Source organism: Alternaria arbusti (assembly GCF_024043155.1).
Source record: "Alternaria arbusti strain BMP 1465 chromosome Unknown scaffold_9, whole genome shotgun sequence".
NCBI classification, from domain to species: domain Eukaryota; kingdom Fungi; phylum Ascomycota; class Dothideomycetes; order Pleosporales; family Pleosporaceae; genus Alternaria; species Alternaria arbusti.
The window spans coordinates 286,900-308,534 of NW_026249949.1; the positions used below are offsets into that span (position 1 = coordinate 286,900).

Consider the following 21,635-nt stretch of genomic DNA (forward strand, 5'->3'; position numbering starts at 1 on the left):
GGGCCGACTTTGCATTACAGAGCATCTTGCGTTACTGACGCGTGTTGGTATTGTGACTACAATAGAAACTGAGAGGATGGAGGATGTTTGGGTGATTGACAGAGGAAGGTGTTGCATATGTAGCTTTGGATTCGATAAACCAAAAGCATAGTTCTTCCGATCTTCAACGTAGTAATTACTACTACCTCCATCAAATGCCCAGCATGCCTTTGAAAGATAAACCATCAACAACATACCCACATCTTTTTGATCACAGATCCATCAACCCAAAACACTCTCTTCTCAGATAACTAAAACTTTTCCTTCAACCTAAACCAACTAACTACCTTTACATGAACAACCCGACTCCAGAAGTATGAATGGAGATTGTTTATACGTTATCGTTACCAACCATAACCAAAAAGATCGCTGCGGCGACAACAACATGCGCTGCTGCTGCTTTTTTGGAGCGGGACATGATCCTGTAAACGCCGCCCAATGCAACCAGTGTGTATCGATACAATGACATGTCTCCGTCATCATCCCTCGTTTCCAAGCTTGCTGTGGGGGGTATACAGGTATATAATACAAGAAAGAGAAGGAAAAAAGGCGAGACGGAAGGTGTGGCAGACTCACATCTCAAGGACGTGGGGCGAGGAGAAGAAAGAGGCGAGAGTTCCTTTCAACAGCTGGAAAGCTGCTTAGAACTCGCGGGCCTCTCTCCTTGGTCGGTCACCACCGAAGCCACCGCCGCCTCCACGCCTGTCACCACCACCGAAGCCACCGCCTCCTCTCCTGTCGCCGCCACCTCCTCCTCCTCTCCGGTCACCGCCGAAACCGCCGCCTCCTCTCCTGTCACCACCGAAGCCTCCGCTCCGGCCTTCACGGTCACCACCAAATCCTCCGGGTCGACCACCTCGGTCACCACCAAAGCCTCCGCTGCGGCCTTCACGGTCACCTCCGAAACCTCCACTGCGGCCGCCGCGGTCACCGCCAAAGCCTCCGCTTCGGCCACCAAAGCCACCGCCGCCGCCACGTCCTCCACCAAAGCCTCCACGGCCACCGCCGCCACGTCCGCGGCCTCCGGAGAAGAGGCTAGCAGGTGGTGGGGGTGGGGATGGCATGCCCCAGCCAAACTCAGCCAGACGGTTGGCGCCTTCTAGCAGACCCTGCTTGTCGCCGTACCACTGGTAGCTTCCGAACAGACCACGGAATGCGGCGTCGAGTTGGTCGGGGTAGACCTTCTTGTGTGCCTCGACGGTATCAGAGAGAATCTTTGCGACGTTCTCAGGGAGCTCGGCCGGTTCGCTCATGTCAACGGTGGCAGTCTCGAGCATATCGGTGGCGTCGACAAGAGGCAGGTCGCGAAGACGACGGCGGACTTCTTGCTTCTCAAAGGGAGAGATGAGCAACCAGCCCTCACCCTCCTTACCGGCACGTCCAGTACGACCGAGACGATGGATGTAGGAGTCGCGCTCACGGGGGAGACCAATCTGGATGACGTGGGTGACTTCGGGGAAATCCATTCCACGGGCTGTTACATCCGAGGAGAAGAGGATGCCGGACTTTGCGAGACGGAAATCATCTGCAGCCCTCGAACGTTGCTGTTGAGTAAGTTTGGCGTGAATTTCGTAGCATCGGGTGCCAGACAGAGGAGTGTTGCGCTTGAAGCCACCATTGAGCTTGTAGAAGACTGATGCTGCGAGGGTGACCTCAGCGGTGCTGTTGAAGTAGACGATGGCCTTGAAGGGTCGGGTTTCACCAGCCTGTGCCTTTTGTTGTGACTGGAGGATCAGATCGTAAAGTGTGGGCATGACGTTCTCGAAACCGTTCAGATGGACGAGTCTTTGCGGGATACGCTGGTGTGTTGGCTCCTCGTTCTCATCGACGCACTTGGCGAAGTGGAAGCCGGGACGCATGATCTGGCGAACTAGGTTGACGACATCGCGGGGAATAGTAGCGGAGAACATGAGGTTCTGGCGTTCGACCTCGGCTGGGTCGGGAAGGAAGTTCTTGATCTCTTCAATCTCCTTCTGGAAACCGTCGTCCATGAGGCGATCCGCCTCGTCCATGACCAATGCTCTGAGCTTTGGTGCCTTGATACCGGAGTAAGGGTCTGAGAGGATGTCCATTAGTCGTCCGGGAGTAGCAATCATGAGATGGCACCCCTCGCGCTGAGTCTTTTGAAGCATAGCCCTCTTCTGTGTGCCTCCTACAGCAACCTGCACGATGATGCCCGTGCCGGCGGTCACTTTCTTCGCCTCGACAGCGATCTGCTCTGCCAGTTCACGGGTTGGCGAAATAACAATGCCGCGGATGTCGTCTGGTCTGGCGCGCTTGTATCCTCTGACCTTCTCGCCGAGCTGGGGGTCGTTCGCGATGATTCGTTGGATGATAGGGATGAGGAAACCGAGTGTTTTACCGGTACCGGTCTTTGCTTGTGCGATGCTGCCGGATGTTAGCGAATTGATCTTGCGATCGAAAAAAGATCTTACATGTCAACCCCACTCAGGGCCTCGTTGATGGTCCTGGACTGCACGTCCGTCATGGTCGTGAGCTTCATTTGCTTCGTGATGGTGTTGATTAGGTTGGGATGAACCAGGCCGCGTGTGGCCAGGTCCTGGAACTCTGTGACGGGACCATCTTCCTCAATGCTCTGTTGGGCCTCCTGTTGCCACTTTGCGGCACTGTTGTGGAAACCGGCGAACGAGGCATTTCCGAGGCGCGCCGATTGTAATGGTATTCTCAGAGCGCTCGAGGTATTAGGGAAGGGTGTGCGGAGGGTCCTGGTGGAAATTGAGGCAAGATTCCTCGCGAGGGTCGCGGGACATCTTCTCACTGCGCCGAACATGATGTGCGGGTAACGGTACACACTCGTTCGTAACAGAGGGTATATTGAACGATTAGAATGAGCAACTAGAGTACTCGACGTGTGCGCCTGGAAAGAAGACGGCGAATGAGGAGAAAAGAATGGCGTGTACTCGTTAGAATGTTACCGCTAGAAACTTTGCCATTGCACTTTTCCAAGGGACGTGCGTCGACAACGCGCTAGGAAGTCCGCCCGATAACGATAAGAGGCAGATCACGTGTAGAACATGATCAGGGTCCAGCAGCTCGAGCGGAACAGTCGATGCACATCATTAATTCGTCAGTCTATCAAGTTATGCAAATGCCCGACGCCATAGCTAATGCAGTCCAATGACTCAGTTGATCCGTCCCATACTCTCCTCACCCCGCTGGCTCTCCGCTATCCTCATAGCTTGTAATCCCTCTGCGAGACCCTGTTGAACGCCTCCAGTGACACCTCGAACCCACCAGATGGTCATCTCGTTGATCGCCTGTCCTACCACGCCATCATTCATCTGGCACACGGTTTGCGACAGCCGCAGCGTCTTCCGTCCGATATCGTCGACAGTCGCGACGCCTGTATTGACGAGCCGTTTGGTGATCTGATGCTTCCTCTCGAACTGGTAGGTGTGTGATAGGAATAGCTTGATGTATGGTAGAAGGAACTGTATGAGGATGAAGGACTGGAGGACGAGGGTGGCAGTCAGACGGTGCAGGATCGTGGGGTCTCGTGGAGGCGCTCTCTGAGTACTAGGGCTGCGTTGCGAGACTGGGAGTAACGCGTGCGCATTCACGTCGTTCGTTGTGTCGACCACGTCTTGTGGAAGAGCCGCTTGTATGCTCAACGTCTCTTCTGGGGTGAGCTTCGCTGGTAGCCCTCGCAGTAGGTACGTTATGCCGTGTATGTAGAGTTGTCGGGTCAGCGTCGCGGATGTCTCGTCGGGGCTACTGATCGATTCGCTTGATTCTCGAGATGCTTGAGCCACAAGGCTTGTTCCTGTAAGGTATGAGCATGCAATGCCCATATTCGCGAGCGACATTCTATACCTAAAGTAGCATACTTCCATCTAATGCCACAGCCGCCCTCATGGGCACCATGTGGCTGTGGAAGTGCGCTTCCTGAAGAGCCAGGTCTATCCAGTCCATCATCTACGAAGTCGACGTCTGCCTCCCCCAACGCAACTGACAATCTATGTGGTGTGACAGAGCCACTGGGGGGTATCGACGAATAACCTGGAGGAGGAGTCTCGGGCTGTGGTAGTTCGTCGACTGAGGCTGATTTATTATGTGATCCGCGGTTTCGTACGTCGTTGAGAGATTGTCTGAGAGAAGGTATCGTCGGAAGATGGTTCGATACGACGGTGGGCAGGACGCTGTAGAGCATACTGGGTCGGAAGCTGGTCTCCTCTCCTTCCATCAGAGACGGCGTGTCAAGAGTCGACGTGCAGATTTCAGCGCGTTCAACCCTCAGCATACTTTCGGCTTATCTCCCGGGCGTATCCACCAAGCTGTGCGGTCGTAGATCCCAGCGGCGGCTTCACCCAGACTCTTCCGCAAGCGCACACGAATAGGAAGCAGCCGAATGGAAATGGGTCGAGATCGAAGATGAAGAAAATATGCGAGATAAGCCTAGAGCTGCGACAGCCGCCGCATAGCGGCTATCCTCGTTTGGCGCAGACGGCATTATTCCGAATCCGTGCTATTTTCGAGAGTTGTGAGTAGCAAGCATGTGAAAGCGTTGAGTCGCTCACACCACAGGTGCAGGCCGTTGCGCAGGGGTCCTGAGATAGCCGAGCACCGAGCACCAATCAGCTGGAACGTGGAAAACGTGTATGAATATTTGGATATCTTTGCTTCGTCACACACGACGCCAACGTGCTACGTGAACTAGTCTAGTACTCGTTATACAGTGTCTGTTGCAAGAATGCACGTTTCAGAAGGCTACCAATATGTACGACCGTTCACCAAGCAAATCGCTTTGAAGGTGCAGTCGCCCAGTCGGCCTGCCGTGGGTTAAGTGTCGGATCGACCACTTCAAGCTTCTCCTCCAGGTCGGTACTCATCTCGACGTCCATATCCTCGCCTTCTTGAGTGCTCTCGACGAGCTGGTTGGTGTCTGGAGGCAGCGAGAAGTCAGTACCTAGGGTGCCACCTCTAGGGAAGTTGTTCTTACCACCACCAAAACCATGGTCATCATCCACATTCTGACCAGCCTGCACTCCATCGTCTCGTTTCATACGTTGGCGCAGAGGAACACGTTCGGTATCCCTGATGATGGCTTGAATCTGGTCGCAGTATTTCCGCAGATTCTCGACGTCATCGCGGATCTTGTCCATAGTGTACGCATCTTGCTCTCCCTCCTTTGCTACCACTTCACTCCAGTGCTTCAAATCGCGGACGTCGCCATGAAGATAGGCGCCGACGTCTCGAATGCGAGCGATGTCCTCGCGTGACCAGCGGGTACCGCCGTGGGAATCGCGGTCGTAGTTCACGACGAGATCGTAGGCGCGGATAGTGCGGTGCATAAGGGAGTTCAGGTCTTCATCCCATAGCCGTGATGATTGAGCTGGAACTGCGGCGTTGGAACGGCGAGGATTGATCGGAATACGGTTCACATCCGCGTCGTCGTAGTTGAGCGCAGCCTCAGAAGGTGCAGACGCTGGTGTCCATTGTCGGTCGGAATTGTACGGCGGACGATAGGAATCGGTCATGATTACGATCCGGTATATAGTCGAGTTAGGGGAGTGGAGGTGCGAGAAACACGCAGTCCAGAGAATTTATAGGCGGTCTCTGTTTGCGTTTGGCCCAAGTCAAAGTGAATGATCAGGTCACCATCCATATGCGTGAACCTTTCACTAAGCAAGACGTAGAGGAAAGATGGACGACCTGGTATTACAATCATGATTAGGTTACTATCTGTATGCGTGAACCTTTTACTGAGCAAGACGTAGAGGAAAAATAGACGACCTGGTGTTACGATCATGGTCTTGATGTACAAGTCTGATATCACACTTGTTTATATTCGCAGAGTTCTGGCTTCCACATATTCTATACGATAATGAAAGTAACAGGAGATGAAGTAACATCGACGGGATATGGTACAGGGTGGCAAGGTAGCAAAGCTCCAGACGAGCCAGCGCTGGAAATCGAGAATTTGATAGCCACGAGAACGAAGGAGAGTGCGAGAACGTATTGAAAGACATGGAAGAAGCGTGTAGAAACGTATGTACAACAGCGGACCTACTGTGTTCAGGACCAACTACGACCGTATATGCAAAATCCATGTCATCTCAAAGCATACTCTGCTGAAAACCTGCGTCTTGCCAATACCTGTTGAATACATGGCAGCACCCAGAACGTACATCACCGACATGACGTCTTTGTATGTGTGTGTTTTGTCTATTTCCGTATGCACTGTTCCTGACGCTTCCGGTGTTTTGCGGCCCATAGAACAAAGTCGCGGCCAAGGTGGGTGACACTTCCGGCTACCCACAAAAGCCTCCATCATCCAGACCCTTGATAAGTTTGAAGCTGTCACGGTCCCATGGAAATGGAAGACGCGGGAGCTTTCCACCAGCCAGTGTTGGCCTAAGGACGCGAAATGAGACGGGCCTAATGGTGCAGCGCTCGCCGTCGAATTACTCCCAGGACAGGAGACAGGAGAAGTGGGGTCGGCGTCAGTGCAAGCAGCAAAGGCGCGCCGCATGCAGAAGCTGCAAATCTTCCCCTGATACGCTGAATCGTGAGCCAGCAATACGGTGGGAGATTCGCAGACGCGAGATGTCGTGCAGGGCGCACTGACGGTGTTGTCGGCAAGGGTGTATTGTTTGCCCAGGTCGTTGTCTAGGCAAATGATGTTGTGGATGGTTCGCGCGAGATTTTCAGGCTAACCACAGTCGCTCTAGCCTGCACCTGCATCATACTGTACCCAGCCTCCGGACCAAACAAAGACACTCTTTCCTTAGTCGATGAAAGCAGATCGACGTCTGCAACGCGCTTCACCTTCGCTCAATTGCTGTGTCGTCAACATCTTACTCGGTCTCTGAAGCTCCCTCGCATCGACATGGCTGCTACGCGTTGCTAGAAAACCTCGACGTGCCTGTACCGTCGCGTCGTGAGCTACACGCACACGTGCCCCTCCCACCACGCCCATCTATTACACCTCGAAGCACCCTCAGCCGCTATCCTACGTATGGCAGCAGTGGCTGTTCCTCCGTCGCCCCAGGTTCCTTCAGTCATGTCGAACCGGCGCGTCCCCCTCGCCAACCTGCAAAACGCTACCAACTCCCCGTTACGCGCGACTGCCATAGGAGGAAAGCGCCAACGCTCCCACGCCAGCGAGCAACGCGATGTCCCCTATGGCCAGCCACCACCCAAAAAACAGCTCATCGAGGTCGATGATGCTGAAGCTCGCCGTCACGGCCTTATTCGTCGGAGTGGGGCCCAGCCCACGGCTTTGACTCGCAAGCTGGAAGCAGCAAGAGAGACCAAGGCCCCATCAAAGCAGGCCGCACAGCGTGCATCACACGACCTAGAAACGATTCGACAATGGCAGCGTCACTACCGCAAGCTGTTTCCCCAGTTTGCGTTCTACTTTGACAGCGTCTCAGAACCCCAGAAAGACAAACTTTTGAACAGGGCACGCGTCCTAGGTTCCGTACGTCTGGCATACCCTTCCCTACATCCGTCGTGCTAACAGTCACCAGCGAGAAGTCAAGTTCTTCTCTCGGGAAGTCACCCATGTCATCACGACGCGTTCCATCCCCGCCGACCTCGATGGCAGTTCATCCTCCCACAAAGGTACCGTCAATCCGGCCCAGCTGGAGAACAAGAAGTCCATCTTCGATGCCGCCCTCGAGAAGTCCGACCGTGGTGATATCCTGTACAAGGCTAAGAGCTTGGGTATGAAGATATGGTCCGTCGAGAAGTTGCAGCGCATGGTGGATACCATGTTCAACAAGGAAACTGGGGAGGACGCGTCTACCCATTCGACACGTCAGGCGGTGGCTACGCAGCACAAGGGTCGTCCTGCCGATCTGCAAAGGCTGCTACAAAATGAGAAGTTGGACCGCGACTACGTCATGGCCTCGCAGGACATGATTCCGCTCCGTGGATACTACGTCTACGTGCACGATATGGACGAGGTTACCCGACCCGTCATGATCCGAGAATACCAGAAGGTTGAGAAAGAGAAGGGCAAATGGCCGCAGTTCCGTGCCTCAGGTAACGGCAAGTGCCCGTTCGTGGAGGATCCCCATTTCGGCCGCCGACAGCAAGAAGAGCAGGAAGCACGCCGAAGGCAGGCTGCCCAAGCGCCACGGACGCGTGCTGCTTCAGCTATGGAAGAGAAGAATGCTTTGGGAGAGAACAACAACCTGGCAAGGCGTCCCAGCGCTCCTGCTGCCATCGTCAAAGAAGAACAGGATGGAGATGCGAAACCGTTAGATCCTCCGAAGGCCCTTCCTCCCAAGCGATGCAACACGGCAGACGGCCCACCACCCATGTTTGGCAGTGCTCAGGCTAGCATCCGAGCCATGCCCCGTTTCATCGCTGGTGAGCCGGTCGCGTCTGGTGTACACCAATCGAACATCACGTCCGCTATCCGCTCGCAAATGATCTCCTCGACTGCTGCTGCCCCTCGTGCTGGAAACAGCAAGGAAGTCAACCAGCTGAAACGAAAGGTCCTCGAGAAGAACAGCGTACCGTCGGCGAATACGAATAGTGGCCATTCGTCCGTTACAAACGATGTCAGGGCTGCGCTCAGCTATGAGCATTCTCAACCCATGCGCGCGGCAAAGCGCAAGGCCCAGGAGAACATGGGTCACACACACGATGATGGAGACGAAGAAAGACAAGCTCGTAAAGCAGCTGCCCTCCGCAGGCGCAAGACTGCTGAGAAGGAGCTGAAGCCTGGTTACTGCGAGAACTGCAGGGAGAAGTTCAATGACTTTGACGAGGTACGCACTACGAGCATTCCTTTACAAACAGCATACTGACAACATACAGCACGTCGTTTCCCGCAAGCACCGCAAGTTCGCAGTCACCACGGACAACTGGGTTGAGCTTGATCAGCTACTCGCCCAACTTGATCGTCGATGAGCCTTGCGGCTCATGCAGACTACACGGCCACACATTGCATTCCTTACGGCGTAATGCACGACCTCACTAATACCCACGACATAATTTCCTATCGCACCTGTTGTTCACTTCTCGCCCCCGGGCGCATGGCATTACTCTGCGAGCGAATACCCGTTTCCATAGCATTTTCGAGGCGCAGCTTCTACCTTTCCCCTTATTGGCGACATAGCTTGACTTGCTCCATTTCCTTACCCTGTATAGGCCCATGATCACTGATCCCTAGTGGCTTAACGATGCATGCATCCCCTTTGTATATAGCTATTGCGTCATGACCTTCGGGTCATCTTTGCTGGTTGTTGCGCTTTGCAAACCGGCTGGCTGGTGGTGTGCACGCGTGTGTTTTCAGTAAACGAGGGTTAGTACTACTATTGAGGTTTGTAGAACATTGTCATACTGAGGAGGTTACTTGGCGACGAACGCGGACGACGCCATACTGGAGGCTATGTTATATATCATTATCGTATCAGATATGTAGAACACACTAGATATCAATGCGAAAGATGACATGGTTGATGAACGGTCTTGCGCATTCGAGAAGTGATGTTGGGGTAGTGGGGCGCTGATTGGCTATGCCGACGTTTACACCTTCCATCGTGACCATCGTTCTTGCCTCGAACGAACACTAACCCACAAACATTCGCTTTTCTCAAATCAGTCCGCATTCCTCTTCTTGGACCTTTGACCGTCACCCCAAAATAGCTGCTGTATCCACACTTCACTCTTCGCTTCGCATCAGTACACATCCACCCTCACCATGTCCGAATCACCAAAAGAGAGGATGCCTGAGGAAGATGACACAACAGAAGCGCCTCTCACCATGGCAGCCTCAGTCGTGTTAACCAATCTCCCCAAAGACGCCTCGAAAGCGTTGGAAACAGCAGGAAATCTCGCTGTTCAGAAAGGTATCCCCGTCCGCTTTCATCTACCCATGTTCCAACCCATCATCAACGAAAACACTTGACATCCCCCATCTACTTCCTACCATCCCGTCCCGGTCAACCTCCCCTCTCTCACTTCCCGCTAACCTCCCACCATAGTAACAATACGCCTCCAACCCATAGGCTCAGCCCCCCACCTAACCCAACGCATCTTCAAGCTGTCCACCAACCAGACTTTCGCAACAATAGTACGTTTTCTGCGGAAGAGACTGGGTGTGAAGGAACACGAGAGCGTGTTTTGCTATGTGGGCAATGTGTTTAGTCCTGCGTTGGATGAGGGTGTCGGGAATCTGTGGAGCTGCTTTAGGCAGGGCGAGGAGTTGGTTGTGGGGTATGCGCTGGCTCCGGCTTTTGGGTAGGTGGATGGGAGAGAGAGAGGGGGAGGGAGGTATTTCGTTGGGGTCTGAAGAGTGTTTAAGAGCATATGTCATGATTCAATCAGTTGTGTCCGATGGCATCTATGTTTACAGTCATGATCATGGAAGCATCCATTTAATCTCATCAAGCAAAATGTTCGTATACGTCTAGAAAAAGACAGGGAATATGGCATGAGGAGAATAGCAACACTGATGGAAGAGCAGACGGCCATAGTACTCGTGATGAGGGACTCATTCAACATCGTCGTCCAACTACGAGAATGGAAACCACTACTCCAAACAACGCATACTGTATAAAAACAATCTGCTTCCCGCCTTTCGTATAACCCCAGAACCTCTATCATACACCAAGCTATACATCTTATCCAGATCACACACATCACCGTTACAGCACAGCAAGATACCTCAAACCGCTCTCAGCACCCACGTACACAGCTCAACTCCAGTTTACTTCTCGAACTACGCAATCGAATTCAGTCTCTCCACTGGTCATACCATTTCATATCTCGTAAGTGATTGCGAACGAACCGTATGCTCGACATGCTCTAATTGCGTACGTCCACATCCAGTTCCCAACCACCCCAAACACCAACACAACCATGTGCGAATGGGCAGAAACCACCTACGAAGGCTGCTATTGTGTCTACACAGATCTTTACCGGCGATGTGCATACTGGAACGAGCGCGATGGAGTCTGCGGGAGCGGAGTGCCGGATACCGTGCATCGTGGGACGTTGAAGGGCGTGTGTGGGAGGTGTCCGGACCGTGCGCGGCGTGCTTAGGTGGGTTGTTGGGAGGAGGAAGAAGGGGGTGGGAATTATAGAGTGGAAATCTTGCTGGTGTTGATGGGGTTACTAGGAGGAAGAAGGGGTGGTGGGAGGACTGGTGGGTGGAAGAGAGGAACTGGATACGTGTATGGATTGAATGTGTGATATATAGAAGAAGAGAAATACGATGACTGTCTAGTTGAACCAGAAGCTTACGCTGAAGCTCGGCGTGAGGCTGCGTATGTAATGCCACCAACCCACTGGAAGATAGAGACACTCGCCTGGTGCTATGATACCTTCGATATACTGTGCGTCTTTGAAACCAGGGTAGTCTTCTTCGAACTCCTGTCTCCTTTCACAGAGAACCTCGTCCTTGTATTCCTCACAGCTTCCCCCAGACCCCCAACAAGATATCGCAGGATACAAAGCCATAGCCTCACCCAAATCAACCTGACTTGTGTTACTCATATCCACACCACTCTCATCCGTACTCCTCGGATGCAGACGCTGCGTTTCTGCAGGTGCGTACAGACGCACGTATTTGTATCCTACGACTTGCGCGAGAATGTTATGGTAGGGATCAGTGTGGAGGGGTGATATGGTGCCTGCGGGGCCGAACCAAGCATTCAGCAAAGGTTCTTCGAGTTTCGCGACGGGCTTGATGTGTGTGGGGTGGGGGGATGGAGCGGGCTCGCAGTAGCAGTAATCGGGTATGCTGATGTCGGCGCGTAGGGAGGGGATTTGGGCGAAGAGGTCGTGTTGGGCTAGGTAGCCGGTGGGTGTGTGTTTCGTGCTGCTATCTGCCTCATCGTGTTCAAGGCTCTGCGTCGTGTCTGTATGCGCTGCGGCCAAGACAGCTTCTCTTTGACCCTTGAGCATATATGTCTCCATGAAGTCACGGAAGGTGATGATACGCTGGCCCCAGCCTTCATCGGTATAGCTCTTTCCTACTTCTACCGGTATGAGCCGTCTACCACCAAGCGTCTGCTCTAGCAGATATGCGGGGTCGTGCCACGGCCTCTCATCAATAGCGGGCCAATGCTGTATCGCACCCTCGATGATGAGTGGTGTATGGGTGTTTGTGTCACCGAGTCTCTTCTGGAAAGCCTCCAGGCTGAGCTCTTTCGTTCGTGGAATCGCACATCGAAGGGAGGGTGGAGGATCGGGAAGCACCGTTGCGAAGCTTGCTGGTAGGCGCGATGTTTGACCCTCAGATGGTAGTCGTCTCCTCTTGCGCGGCCTCTCTGAAACTTCTGTATGGAGATGTGAATCTGGAGGAGTCAAAACAGCCTTCAGCGCTGCAAACCATAGCTCTACGAGCTCCCCCCTCTCAGGTGCGCCTGTCAGTATGAGCGTCATATCCAGTATCCGCACCACTTCGTCGACCCAGTCACTCTTTGAATCGACTTCTTCTTTGTCGCCCCCAGCCTCCGGGAGGGTCTCGCACAGGTGCTCATCACGCTCGTCGCCTACCAGCTTCAACACCTTCCACAAGCTCGCATCCGTGTACAGCCTGCGCCAGCACGTCTTCACCTCCCTATACGGCACATCGTGTAGTTTCTGATACGCAAGCTTGAGGCCAAGCTCGAAGTCGTTGGGAAGGAGCGAGAGCGCGGCGCGTCCGCATTCGCGAATAGGATCGGTCTTCTGCCTCGTAGTAAGTTCTTGACGGGTTAGTTGGGTGATCTCTCCAAGCGTCGGCGCGTCATTGCTCATATCTGACAGCACCACTTTCGCGATGGTGTTGAATGGCTACCGCAAAGGGTGCTAGAGTGGCACGGTGGTTGCTGTTGGTAATAGTGCGAGCTTTGACCGACGCCCTGCAGCTCCTTCCCGCGCCGTTGACAGCCAAGACATCGTGAATAATACCCGAACGCTATTCGTTCCACAGGGCTGGAGCGTTGGATGCTGAACCATGCGCTCGGTAATCGCTTTTTCGACTTCCTTTTAGCGTAAACCCTGTGTCTTCACACGTGTGCTACCCGGATGTAGGATCAAGGAGCCGAGAGTGCATATTGACTTCATTTATAGGTCGGCAATTTACTGCCGTGACGTACGCCTCAACAACGCCACGCGTTGGGTATATTGCTATTATACACAAGTCCTGACTCTAGATCGTAATCTCCGACATACATCTTAGATCTCTGATGGCCCATGGGTATCGCATCCGGAAATGTCGTAACCCATCAGTCATCAACCCATCGCGACCGCCACGTGGGGGCGATTCGCGTACTATACAAAAGAAAAGGAAAAAATAACATGGGAAGCATTAGGCAGGCTATGCATATGCAAAGAGGCCATGGAGGCCGGGGTATCACGCAGGGGGTATGTAAAGTAGTAAGGGAGTCGTCAACCAAGAAGGCCGCCAGCATCCTGTAAGGACGGCACATTGCGGCTATGTTGGGTAGGGTTGCGTCGATGAGACGTGGGAGGGGGTGCGGAAGAAAGCAAGCCTCCAGGATCTCGTAGAGACAGAGCATCGTAGCTTGCTTGTGTTGAGCGCGTTGACGTGCGTTGTATGGGCGCGTATCGCTCATTGCGAGGAGGACCGGCTGAGGAGCCCGAGTGTGGAGAGGGGGTTGAGAGAGCTTCTTCTTGTTCGCGATCTTCGGAAAGCAAGCCGCCGAGGTCCTGCAACTGGTGGGTGGGCCGGACAGATGACATCTCGTAGTCCTCAGACTGTTGCGAAAGTCGAGAGTTGCGCCGTGCTTGAGGCAAAAATGCACGCGCATTTGGTATGATTGTGTTCGAGGCTCTGGACCCCCGCCGTGGCTGGGTTGCGAAGTCGTGCGCGATGACTGAATCGGTGGGCGAGGGAGCTACAGTTTGATTCTCAAGCAGGCCTCCAACATCGAACCACGACACTCTTCTTGCACGAGGACTAGGCATCGGATCCCGTATATCTTCGACTGTCACGCTGGATCGGTCGCTGCTCTGAATCATGCCAGCCTCTTCGTCGGGGAATCTCCAGTTGTTGTTGACAAAAGGGCCTGGTTGTCTAGAAGACGACAGAAGGTCAAGATCAGCCACAGGAGCTGGTCTAGGAACGCTTGTCTGCTTCTCGAGTAGTTCGGGTTTTGTCCGGTACCCTAGCGATCGTGCGAGGTCTTCGTCGCTACTGCATGTTTGGTCCGTGAAGCGTCTTGCAGACCCTCTGCGTTCCATGCTGTCTGTAGTTGATGGTGCTTTGAACTTGGCTTTCTTAACACCTCGGTCGCGAAGGAACGATCCTAGGATGATGGCGTTTGAAACTATGGTTGCAGCCAAGATCTCCGAAGAAGCGAATACAGTGCGGAACTGTTGTAGGCCTTGTCGTTGGATGACCAGAGGCATTCGCGTCCCAGTTACGACGATCAGGACGACTGACAAGGAGAAGAGCACAGTGAGAGAGATCTTTCGCTTTAATGGCATGCTCGAACGCACGATGATCGGAATCGGAAAGGCGATCAGAAATATATCGGTGACGATGTCGGTGATTCCCATGGTCAGCAGCTGCGCGTAACCCTGTCGGCATTGCGGTCCTGGATCCGGCACGACTTGCCAGTAGTGGGAGGTGGGGTGGCACTCTGCCAGTGTGGCAATGAGGACCATGAAGAAAGTAACGACAAGGAAGATGCGTATGCCACGCAGTCCCCAATCGTACCCTTTCTTCCAGAAACGTTCTGTCAAACGCTTTAGAAACTCGGAAACGGTGAACTTGGCCATCCAGATGCTGGCATGGGGTTAGTCGCACTCTAACAAAGTTGATGACTGCACGTACAACAACGCATAGAAGATCCTCGAGGCGAGGACCATCTGAGAACCGATCTCGCGATGGCGGATGATGAGCGGGTCTGTCAAAGTCGAAACATTGACATTGTTGGTGCCCCAGATGAGGACCACGTGCACAAAGCCCATACGCGCAAACAGTGGGATGATGCTGAGCGCCATGATCTTGTCCTCGCGGAAGAGTCGTTCATTGCGGATGTAGCGGCCAGACAGCCGGACGCCTATGATGACGGCAGAGAAAACGGTGCACCACCACGAATACAAGAGAGTCGGGTTGTTGGCCATGCGGGTTCGGCGCAGCGGTGGAGAGGCATTGTACAGGTCGCGAGATATTATCATGCTGCTGTTGAGAAGTCCCCACAGACTCTCGCCTCCGCAGAGGGTGAGCTGTTTGGTAGTCGCGTGCTCAGTGCCGAATTTGCGTGGCAGCGATAGCGGTGACGAGTTGGGGATGGCGATGTGTGCGCTTTGACCATGTCGCTCTTTCTGGCTGACGTTGCTGGCGTACCGAGGATCTGGGATGGCAGAGTGGGTATGCTGTCAAGCTAAGTTTGTAGCCTCAACGCGCGTTTGCAAGCGGTGCGAAAGCGCGGTGAAAGTGAAGTTGAAGAGTGAGACAAGTCACCGGCTGCGAGAGGCGTGATAAACGGAAGCTGCTGCGCGTGTGAGTGGGTCTTATCGCAACGGCAGACTGGACCTTGGCCAGGACTTCGGAGGTACGCCACATATTCGCTGGAGCCCGCCTCGATCGCCAAAGGCGCGCGGGCTGCCTGGTGCCATGGCCTGCCAACCCCAGCATTCCTGGTTCCAACTCCTGGTCCTCGCTGATAGGCGTTGGCTGACACTGCCGTGACACGTCCTGGCCACAACAAAGGGCAATGGGCTCGACATTGGCAATCACGGCTCGAGTCCAAAGCCGAGCATCGCGACGGGAGGACCTGTTGCTGGCTGTCGGATGCATCCCTGCTGAGGCCACCTGCATAATTCCAATGGTGCTGCGCGTCCGCTATGGCGCTTGTAGCTCTATCTATCTCCAAACAAAGCGATTGGGGCCTGTCGGCGCAAAGGCGGGAGGTCAAACGCCCCTCAGACCTGAATGCAGCGGTTGCTGACCGCTCGGAGGCTCCTGGGGCATTGGCACCTCACACCCAAGCCTCAGGATAATCAGCTCCGGCAGGCCAACGGAGATGGCCACCAACTGATCGATGACACTGATTATCGCTGGATTAGGCGTGGAAACAGACCCGAATCCCGGGGTTGAGGCCGGTGGGCATGGCGTCCAACAACCTCAATAGTCGCTGCACAAGTGTGCGCATTGCCGCACAATTATCGTGACTCTTCGCCCGGCTATAGTGTTGGTCTTGGAGATGCGCCATTTCGCAGACCCCCACCTCCCGACTGTCGCGTGGTAGAGTGCCCTGTGCGTCTGCGCCTGCCTCGTGAGACCCTGACCCCCGCCATCCCGTTTCGCACCTGCCTTGCGAAGGTGCTCCCTGTTACGATAACAATAGCGATTCATACATTACCACAAAGGCTGAGCTATATCATGGTGATGCCCAGACAGACAAGAGCGCAATCTTCGAGGACATGGTCCTTGCTGAATGCTGACGTTGAAACCTCCGCGAACGGCCATATTACCAACAGTGTCGCTGCTGCCCCGCGAACGCAGCGAAATGACCGATAACGACATCCCGTCCACAATCCTTCATCCGCCCTAGTGATCTGTACATATCTGACGATCGTCCTTGCACCCATGAATAGTGTACTGTTCTATTCCTATGTACAATGCGTACATACGACAAGACACCCTCGAACACTACGACCTCGCCCTGCTACTACAAAGTTCAGACGACATTTAGTTCCCATCAAAGGCGCTGCGACCAGATTATCACACGCGCTACTTCCGAAGAGATATACCACCCCGATATTGCGAGGTTCGCAATCGCTGTTCTTGCTTTCCGAGGCTCATGCATAGCCATGATCTTCATGTGCGCATCGCCAAAGTCCTTATCCGTGGCTTCCATCGTGAACATGGCCGCAAGGCTTAGGCTCGCGTGATCGGTCCTCCTGGTTCCACATGTTCAGATACCCGATTAATCAACTCACTTCGGCCCATTGCCCAGCAGCAATAAAACGACACGAACCACTACGGGGCTCATCGGTGTCCATGAGCTGGACTCCAATTCAGTTTTTCGACCCCTTTTACTGGCTTAAGAGGGAGACGTTGCACAGACGGAGAGCAGAGCCCACAGCATCGTTCAGCGCGATATTAGCTCGTCCACCAGCACTAACAGCGTGAGTAAAGTGGGGATACATGTTTCCTATGACGTTGGCGTGCATTGCGCACTACCGGAGGAGAAAATCGTGAAAAGAGTTTCGCACAGTTTACGATGTTGGGTGATGCAGCAAGAGCAAACTCCATCTTGTTCTATGGTAAAGAAAGTCGGACATTGGATAAAAGGAAGATCGACACAGGGGAGTTTGTCCGGGACCTGGCATAGACAAATGTGGATCCATTATGATCAACAATATGCACAAGGCAAACAGGAGTATCTGGTACGTGTACGATTGGGGAGACGTATCGTGAGACGTGCAAGACTGTCTTGAAATGCCAGATCAGGGTTGCGTCATGAGGGGAATCAAGACCACCTGGCCATCTTTCACATGTGAAACCGGTCGAGCTTGGGCCTGCCCCATGAAGAATCGTCCGCGGAGACAGCAAGTCGACACGCAGCAATGCGGTTTCAGGCATTGCTGGAATGATGCATATGTATCCCCATGACATCGTTTGCCGTGAAACCTGTTACCTTATGTGCAGAGGCGCGTCGTGAGTGGCAGTGGAAAACAAATCATGGCTAGATCAGGGTGGGGCCATGACGTCCGCTTTTGGTGAATACCCAACAATGCGCACACGACAGCGCCTGAACAAATCCACCGCAGCACCTCTACCTCCCACACTCTCACACACCCCAGCTCCTTATTACACTCGCACACTTCTGCCTCTCAATCCACTTGTGATTCCCCTCTTCTCCACTGTATCTCCGAGCAATGTCAGGTGCTCCCCGCGTTGAGCTCCCCAACACGGATACCGATTTCGACCTCCAGCAAACCCCCAACGGCACTCCAGACTTCCTATCGGAAATGGACGGCTCTTCTGCCCCGCAGACCAACGGCAACGCCAACAAGGACCTGCAAAACAGCGCAATCAAGGCAAAGAATGGAATTCTAGAGAGTAAGGTGAGTGGGACAAAACGCCTTTGACCCTTACCGAGACGCAAGCTAACGCGATACATGGCAGTCTTATCGGCCGCCCGCACAACACCTGATTTCCTGAACTCACACCCACAAAGCAGCTTCAAACGCCATGAACGCCGCAAACAACCACCCCAGCGTCCAGAACGCCAAGCAGACAGTTATGAACGGTAGGGTATGTGCACACGATCGTCTATACACGCTTTGGACCATAGCTAACGGTGGTTTTGCAGCACACACGTCAGCCTAATGCGCACACGACCAATGCTAAACTCTACAGGTCCCGTTGCACAGAATGTCAAGGCTGAGGGCGCAAAGACGCGCAACGAGTTTGCTGATCTCGCCAACTCCAAGACGATTCCCGAGCACAAGGCAGCGACTGGCCAGAATCTCACTCGTAAGCTATACTCAACCCCCTAGTCGACCACGTAGCTAACATGCACCAGACTACCACAGCATGTTCTACCGCCTGTTGAGCTGGAAGAACCCCCGCGCTACCGGAATAGCGTTCGGTGCGACCGTCCTCTTCATCTTCGCCGCCCGATACCTGAACCTGATCCGCTACATGTTCAAGATGTCCTACATGGTGCTCGGACTTACGGCAGCCGCTGAGGTTGTCGGAAAGATGGCTCTCGGACGTGGTCTTACTTCGCAGTTCAGGCCCCGCCAGTACTACACCATTCCCAAGGCTTCGCTTGAGCGCATGACCGACGACTTCGAGCAGCTCATTAACTTCTTCGTTATTGAGTCTCAACGTATCATGTTCGCCGAGAACGTCTACGTCACTGTTGCTGTACGTATAATCCTTCTTCACACACCGCACAAGATGGCTGATCTCTCGCTCCCTTAGATGTTCTTCGCTTCCTTCATCTCCTACTTCCTCATCAAGTTCGTCCCCCTCTGGGGCTTGGCTTTGATCTCGACATTTATTACCTTCCTCGGTCCCCTCATCTACATCCAGAACAGGGAGGTCATTGATGCTCAGTTGGAGAAGGGTTACAACGTCGCCAACCAACAGGCCCAGCAGGTCAAGGGTCTTGCTAACCAGCACGCTGGAAATGCCATGAAGACTGTCCAAGGATACACCCAGCAGGCCACGGCCAAGGCCCAGGAGACCGTCAACCAGTACCGCGGGCGTTCCACTTCCCCAGAGGTCAAGAAGGAGGCTTTCCCTTCTGCCCCAACCCACGCACCCGCTACTGAGGAGTCCTCCGACGAGGAGCTCGAGGATGAGAAGCCCGTCGCGCAGCCTGCTCTATAAGCTGTTCCGCCAACCAGTTCATCTGGAGTAGCTAGGCTCCTCCATGCTCCTACACTCAAATACGCCACAATCCATCTCTGACACGTACCCTTCTCACGGTGCTTACGTATAACGACTTACGCTCGGTTTCTGTGTGTAGTCTTCAAGCCTGAAATTGCAATCGGAGTCAGCGTTGTGTATCCCTTTTCTTTAAAAGCCTTTACTTGATCTCTAGTCTAGCGCATTCATGTATTCTCTACACTCAGCGTTTGGAAATAGTCCTGTCTGTCTGTCATGGGTGGGGTTCCGGTACATAATCACGGTATGGGAGTTGTCTTTCTCGTCATCTGTGTGATGGGAGGTATAATGAAATATTGTCTTCTTACAACTGTTCACCTGAACGCGTATTGTGAAACATTGATATTAGTGGGTGGAACGAGGCGCCCAAGATCGGCCCCAATTGTCAACAGGTTGCCTGAAGGTATTGGATTACGTGCTCGCCCATCACTGTGCCTCAGGTGCGGCGCTGAACATGTCTCATATACAGTAGCCAACATGCAGGATTGAAACTCAGTCAGTAGAGCACATGTGTCCTCCGTGATGAAAGAAACGGCCAACACATTCTCGTGGAGCACCGCATACGTCGGAACATAGATGCAGTGAATCCGCTCCAGCACATTCGATTCTCCGCATCGACTTGGGACGAGACCAATTATAGATCGGCGGCTAGCCGGCACGTGGTCCGTGCACAACAGGCAGCCGTCGTGTTGCGTCAATGGGGGCCAGCATAGCCTTGGCCTGAACTTCGCCTCCTTGTCTCTCACGCCGTACCGCGCTGTGACAGCGCCAACTTCAATACACCTGTCAACCCTTTTACTTCCGTCAGCCTTTCTTGTTTCCTCTGTTCTCACTTTCTCAACTTTCACACTACTGCGACTTTGCAGGATATACGACTTTCTACAGCGACTTGAGAGTTTACGGATTACGCATCTCAGACAAGATGACGGTCCTCGTCGAACTTGCCCGTCGCGCTGTGTCGCACCCTCACACGGCGACGTTTGTCAAGCGCGCCTTGCACAATGGAGCTCCTGTGCGCAACGGAGAGTCTACACAACTGAAGCCAGAGGATGTCCCCATTTGGGGCGTCGTTGTCATCTACATTAGCATCTTCGTTGCGAGTGTGGCTATCAGCCTTGTAAGTACTCCATGTCTCGTTGGCATCTCCGGAACACATACTAACAAGATACCAACAGATCTCCTACATGCTCAATGAAGTCGTCACCACCCTCTGCATGGTCGAGTCCCCCATGGCCGCCATCACCGTCTCGCCAACGACCTACGAGCCCTCCGACAAGGAAGACGAGAAGGAGACGCTCCTCGAGACCGGCCCTACCATCACCCTTGTGAACCAGAAGCCCATCACCTCGTCCATCCGCGCTACGCTCCGTCACCTCGTCGCCAACGCCGGTCGCTTCGCACGCTTCCGCGGTTTCCGCGTCCACGTTCTATACTCGTTCCTCGCTGGCATCGTATCCACCTTTTTCAACGGCGCTCTCCCCATGGTTCCCGGCCAGCCCATCATCGTCGCTGGTATCACCGGTGCCGTTCTCGCCAACGTACACGCAGTCTGGACACACAAGGTAGTCGGCATGCCGACAGAGCAGAGCCTCTGGCAGCGCATGCCCTCCAAGAGCCACTGGAAGACTCTCGCTGTCCCCGCCACCATCGCTTCCGTTATGCCATACATCAGCCTGTACCTCTCTTTCGGCGTAGCCATGCTCATGGGTCTTCACAAGCTCGAGCAAGAGAAGATCAGCTCCTGCGCTGCGTGGACTGGTCTTGCAGTCCGCATTTTCACCCTCTTCGTCTTTGTCATCGTCTGCACCCTTTTCCTCTGCCTCCCCGCCATGGTCACCCTGATCCGCATCGAAGCCTCCATTCTCCCTGAGGACCAGGACACCATCGTCCCCTTCGACCGCACCTTCGGTGGCAAGGTCGTCAGCAAGATGATGGGTGGAACCGGTGTCGTTGGCTTCTTGGATGCATGGAGGTCTTTCAACTGGGAGGCTCGTCGCCGTCTCATCAAGTTGTTCTTCAAGAACTTCTTCATCATCGTTGGCATGTTCATTGTTCTTGCCCACGTTCTGGCTGCTGAGGTCTTTGTTATCATGGGCCCGGCTGTCGGTAAGTTCATGGTTATGTTGAGGGAAGAGGACAACTCGATGCTCAATGACTTGCTCGGTGCTTAGACTAACTAATCAGCTCGAGTTCCTACGAGTTTCTGAAGTCGCTTTTGGATCGGAGATTGATCTTTGCTTGGATTTGGATA

General features: G+C 53.8%; 9 protein-coding genes across 9 annotated transcripts; 4 read left to right on the forward strand and 5 right to left on the reverse strand.

Moving 5' to 3' along the window:
- Positions 1-680: 680 nt before the first annotated feature.
- Positions 681-2,830, reverse strand: J4E86_007014 (uncharacterized protein; the record flags this gene model as incomplete). Its single annotated transcript, XM_051447536.1, has 2 exons — positions 681-2,427; positions 2,475-2,830. The coding sequence occupies 2 exons, from the start codon at positions 2,828-2,830 to the stop codon at positions 681-683; spliced, it is 2,103 nt and encodes a 700-aa protein (XP_051301134.1).
- A 352-nt stretch (positions 2,831-3,182) lies between these two features.
- On the reverse strand, positions 3,183-4,300 carry J4E86_007015 (uncharacterized protein; the record flags this gene model as incomplete). Its single annotated transcript, XM_051447537.1, has 2 exons — positions 3,183-3,823; positions 3,874-4,300. The coding sequence occupies 2 exons, from the start codon at positions 4,298-4,300 to the stop codon at positions 3,183-3,185; spliced, it is 1,068 nt and encodes a 355-aa protein (XP_051301135.1).
- Positions 4,301-4,787: 487 nt separating this feature from the next.
- On the reverse strand, positions 4,788-5,537 carry J4E86_007016 (uncharacterized protein; the record flags this gene model as incomplete). Its single annotated transcript, XM_051447538.1, has 1 exon — positions 4,788-5,537. One exon carries the CDS (start codon positions 5,535-5,537, stop codon positions 4,788-4,790), a length of 750 nt encoding a protein of 249 aa, XP_051301136.1.
- Positions 5,538-7,063: 1,526 nt separating this feature from the next.
- Positions 7,064-8,925, forward strand: J4E86_007017 (uncharacterized protein; the record flags this gene model as incomplete). The annotated part of the gene is made up of 3 exons (XM_051447539.1): positions 7,064-7,483; positions 7,533-8,783; positions 8,833-8,925. 3 exons carry the CDS (start codon positions 7,064-7,066, stop codon positions 8,923-8,925), a joined length of 1,764 nt encoding a protein of 587 aa, XP_051301137.1.
- Positions 8,926-9,718: 793 nt separating this feature from the next.
- ATG12 (Ubiquitin-like protein) lies at positions 9,719-10,261 on the forward strand (the record flags this gene model as incomplete). The annotated part of the gene is made up of 2 exons (XM_051447540.1): positions 9,719-9,866; positions 10,026-10,261. 2 exons carry the CDS (start codon positions 9,719-9,721, stop codon positions 10,259-10,261), a joined length of 384 nt encoding a protein of 127 aa, XP_051301138.1.
- A 980-nt stretch (positions 10,262-11,241) lies between these two features.
- Positions 11,242-12,762, reverse strand: J4E86_007019 (uncharacterized protein; the record flags this gene model as incomplete). Its single annotated transcript, XM_051447541.1, has 1 exon — positions 11,242-12,762. The coding sequence occupies one exon, from the start codon at positions 12,760-12,762 to the stop codon at positions 11,242-11,244; it is 1,521 nt and encodes a 506-aa protein (XP_051301139.1).
- Positions 12,763-13,395: 633 nt separating this feature from the next.
- Positions 13,396-15,738, reverse strand: J4E86_007020 (uncharacterized protein; the record flags this gene model as incomplete). Its single annotated transcript, XM_051447542.1, has 3 exons — positions 13,396-14,758; positions 14,807-15,313; positions 15,716-15,738. The coding sequence occupies 3 exons, from the start codon at positions 15,736-15,738 to the stop codon at positions 13,396-13,398; spliced, it is 1,893 nt and encodes a 630-aa protein (XP_051301140.1).
- A 2,124-nt stretch (positions 15,739-17,862) lies between these two features.
- On the forward strand, positions 17,863-19,327 carry J4E86_007021 (uncharacterized protein; the record flags this gene model as incomplete). Its single annotated transcript, XM_051447543.1, has 5 exons — positions 17,863-18,046; positions 18,168-18,241; positions 18,361-18,463; positions 18,513-18,859; positions 18,917-19,327. 5 exons carry the CDS (start codon positions 17,863-17,865, stop codon positions 19,325-19,327), a joined length of 1,119 nt encoding a protein of 372 aa, XP_051301141.1.
- A 979-nt stretch (positions 19,328-20,306) lies between these two features.
- On the forward strand, positions 20,307-21,555 carry J4E86_007022 (uncharacterized protein; the record flags this gene model as incomplete). The annotated part of the gene is made up of 2 exons (XM_051447544.1): positions 20,307-20,501; positions 20,560-21,555. The coding sequence occupies 2 exons, from the start codon at positions 20,307-20,309 to the stop codon at positions 21,553-21,555; spliced, it is 1,191 nt and encodes a 396-aa protein (XP_051301142.1).
- Positions 21,556-21,635: the final 80 nt, after the last annotated feature.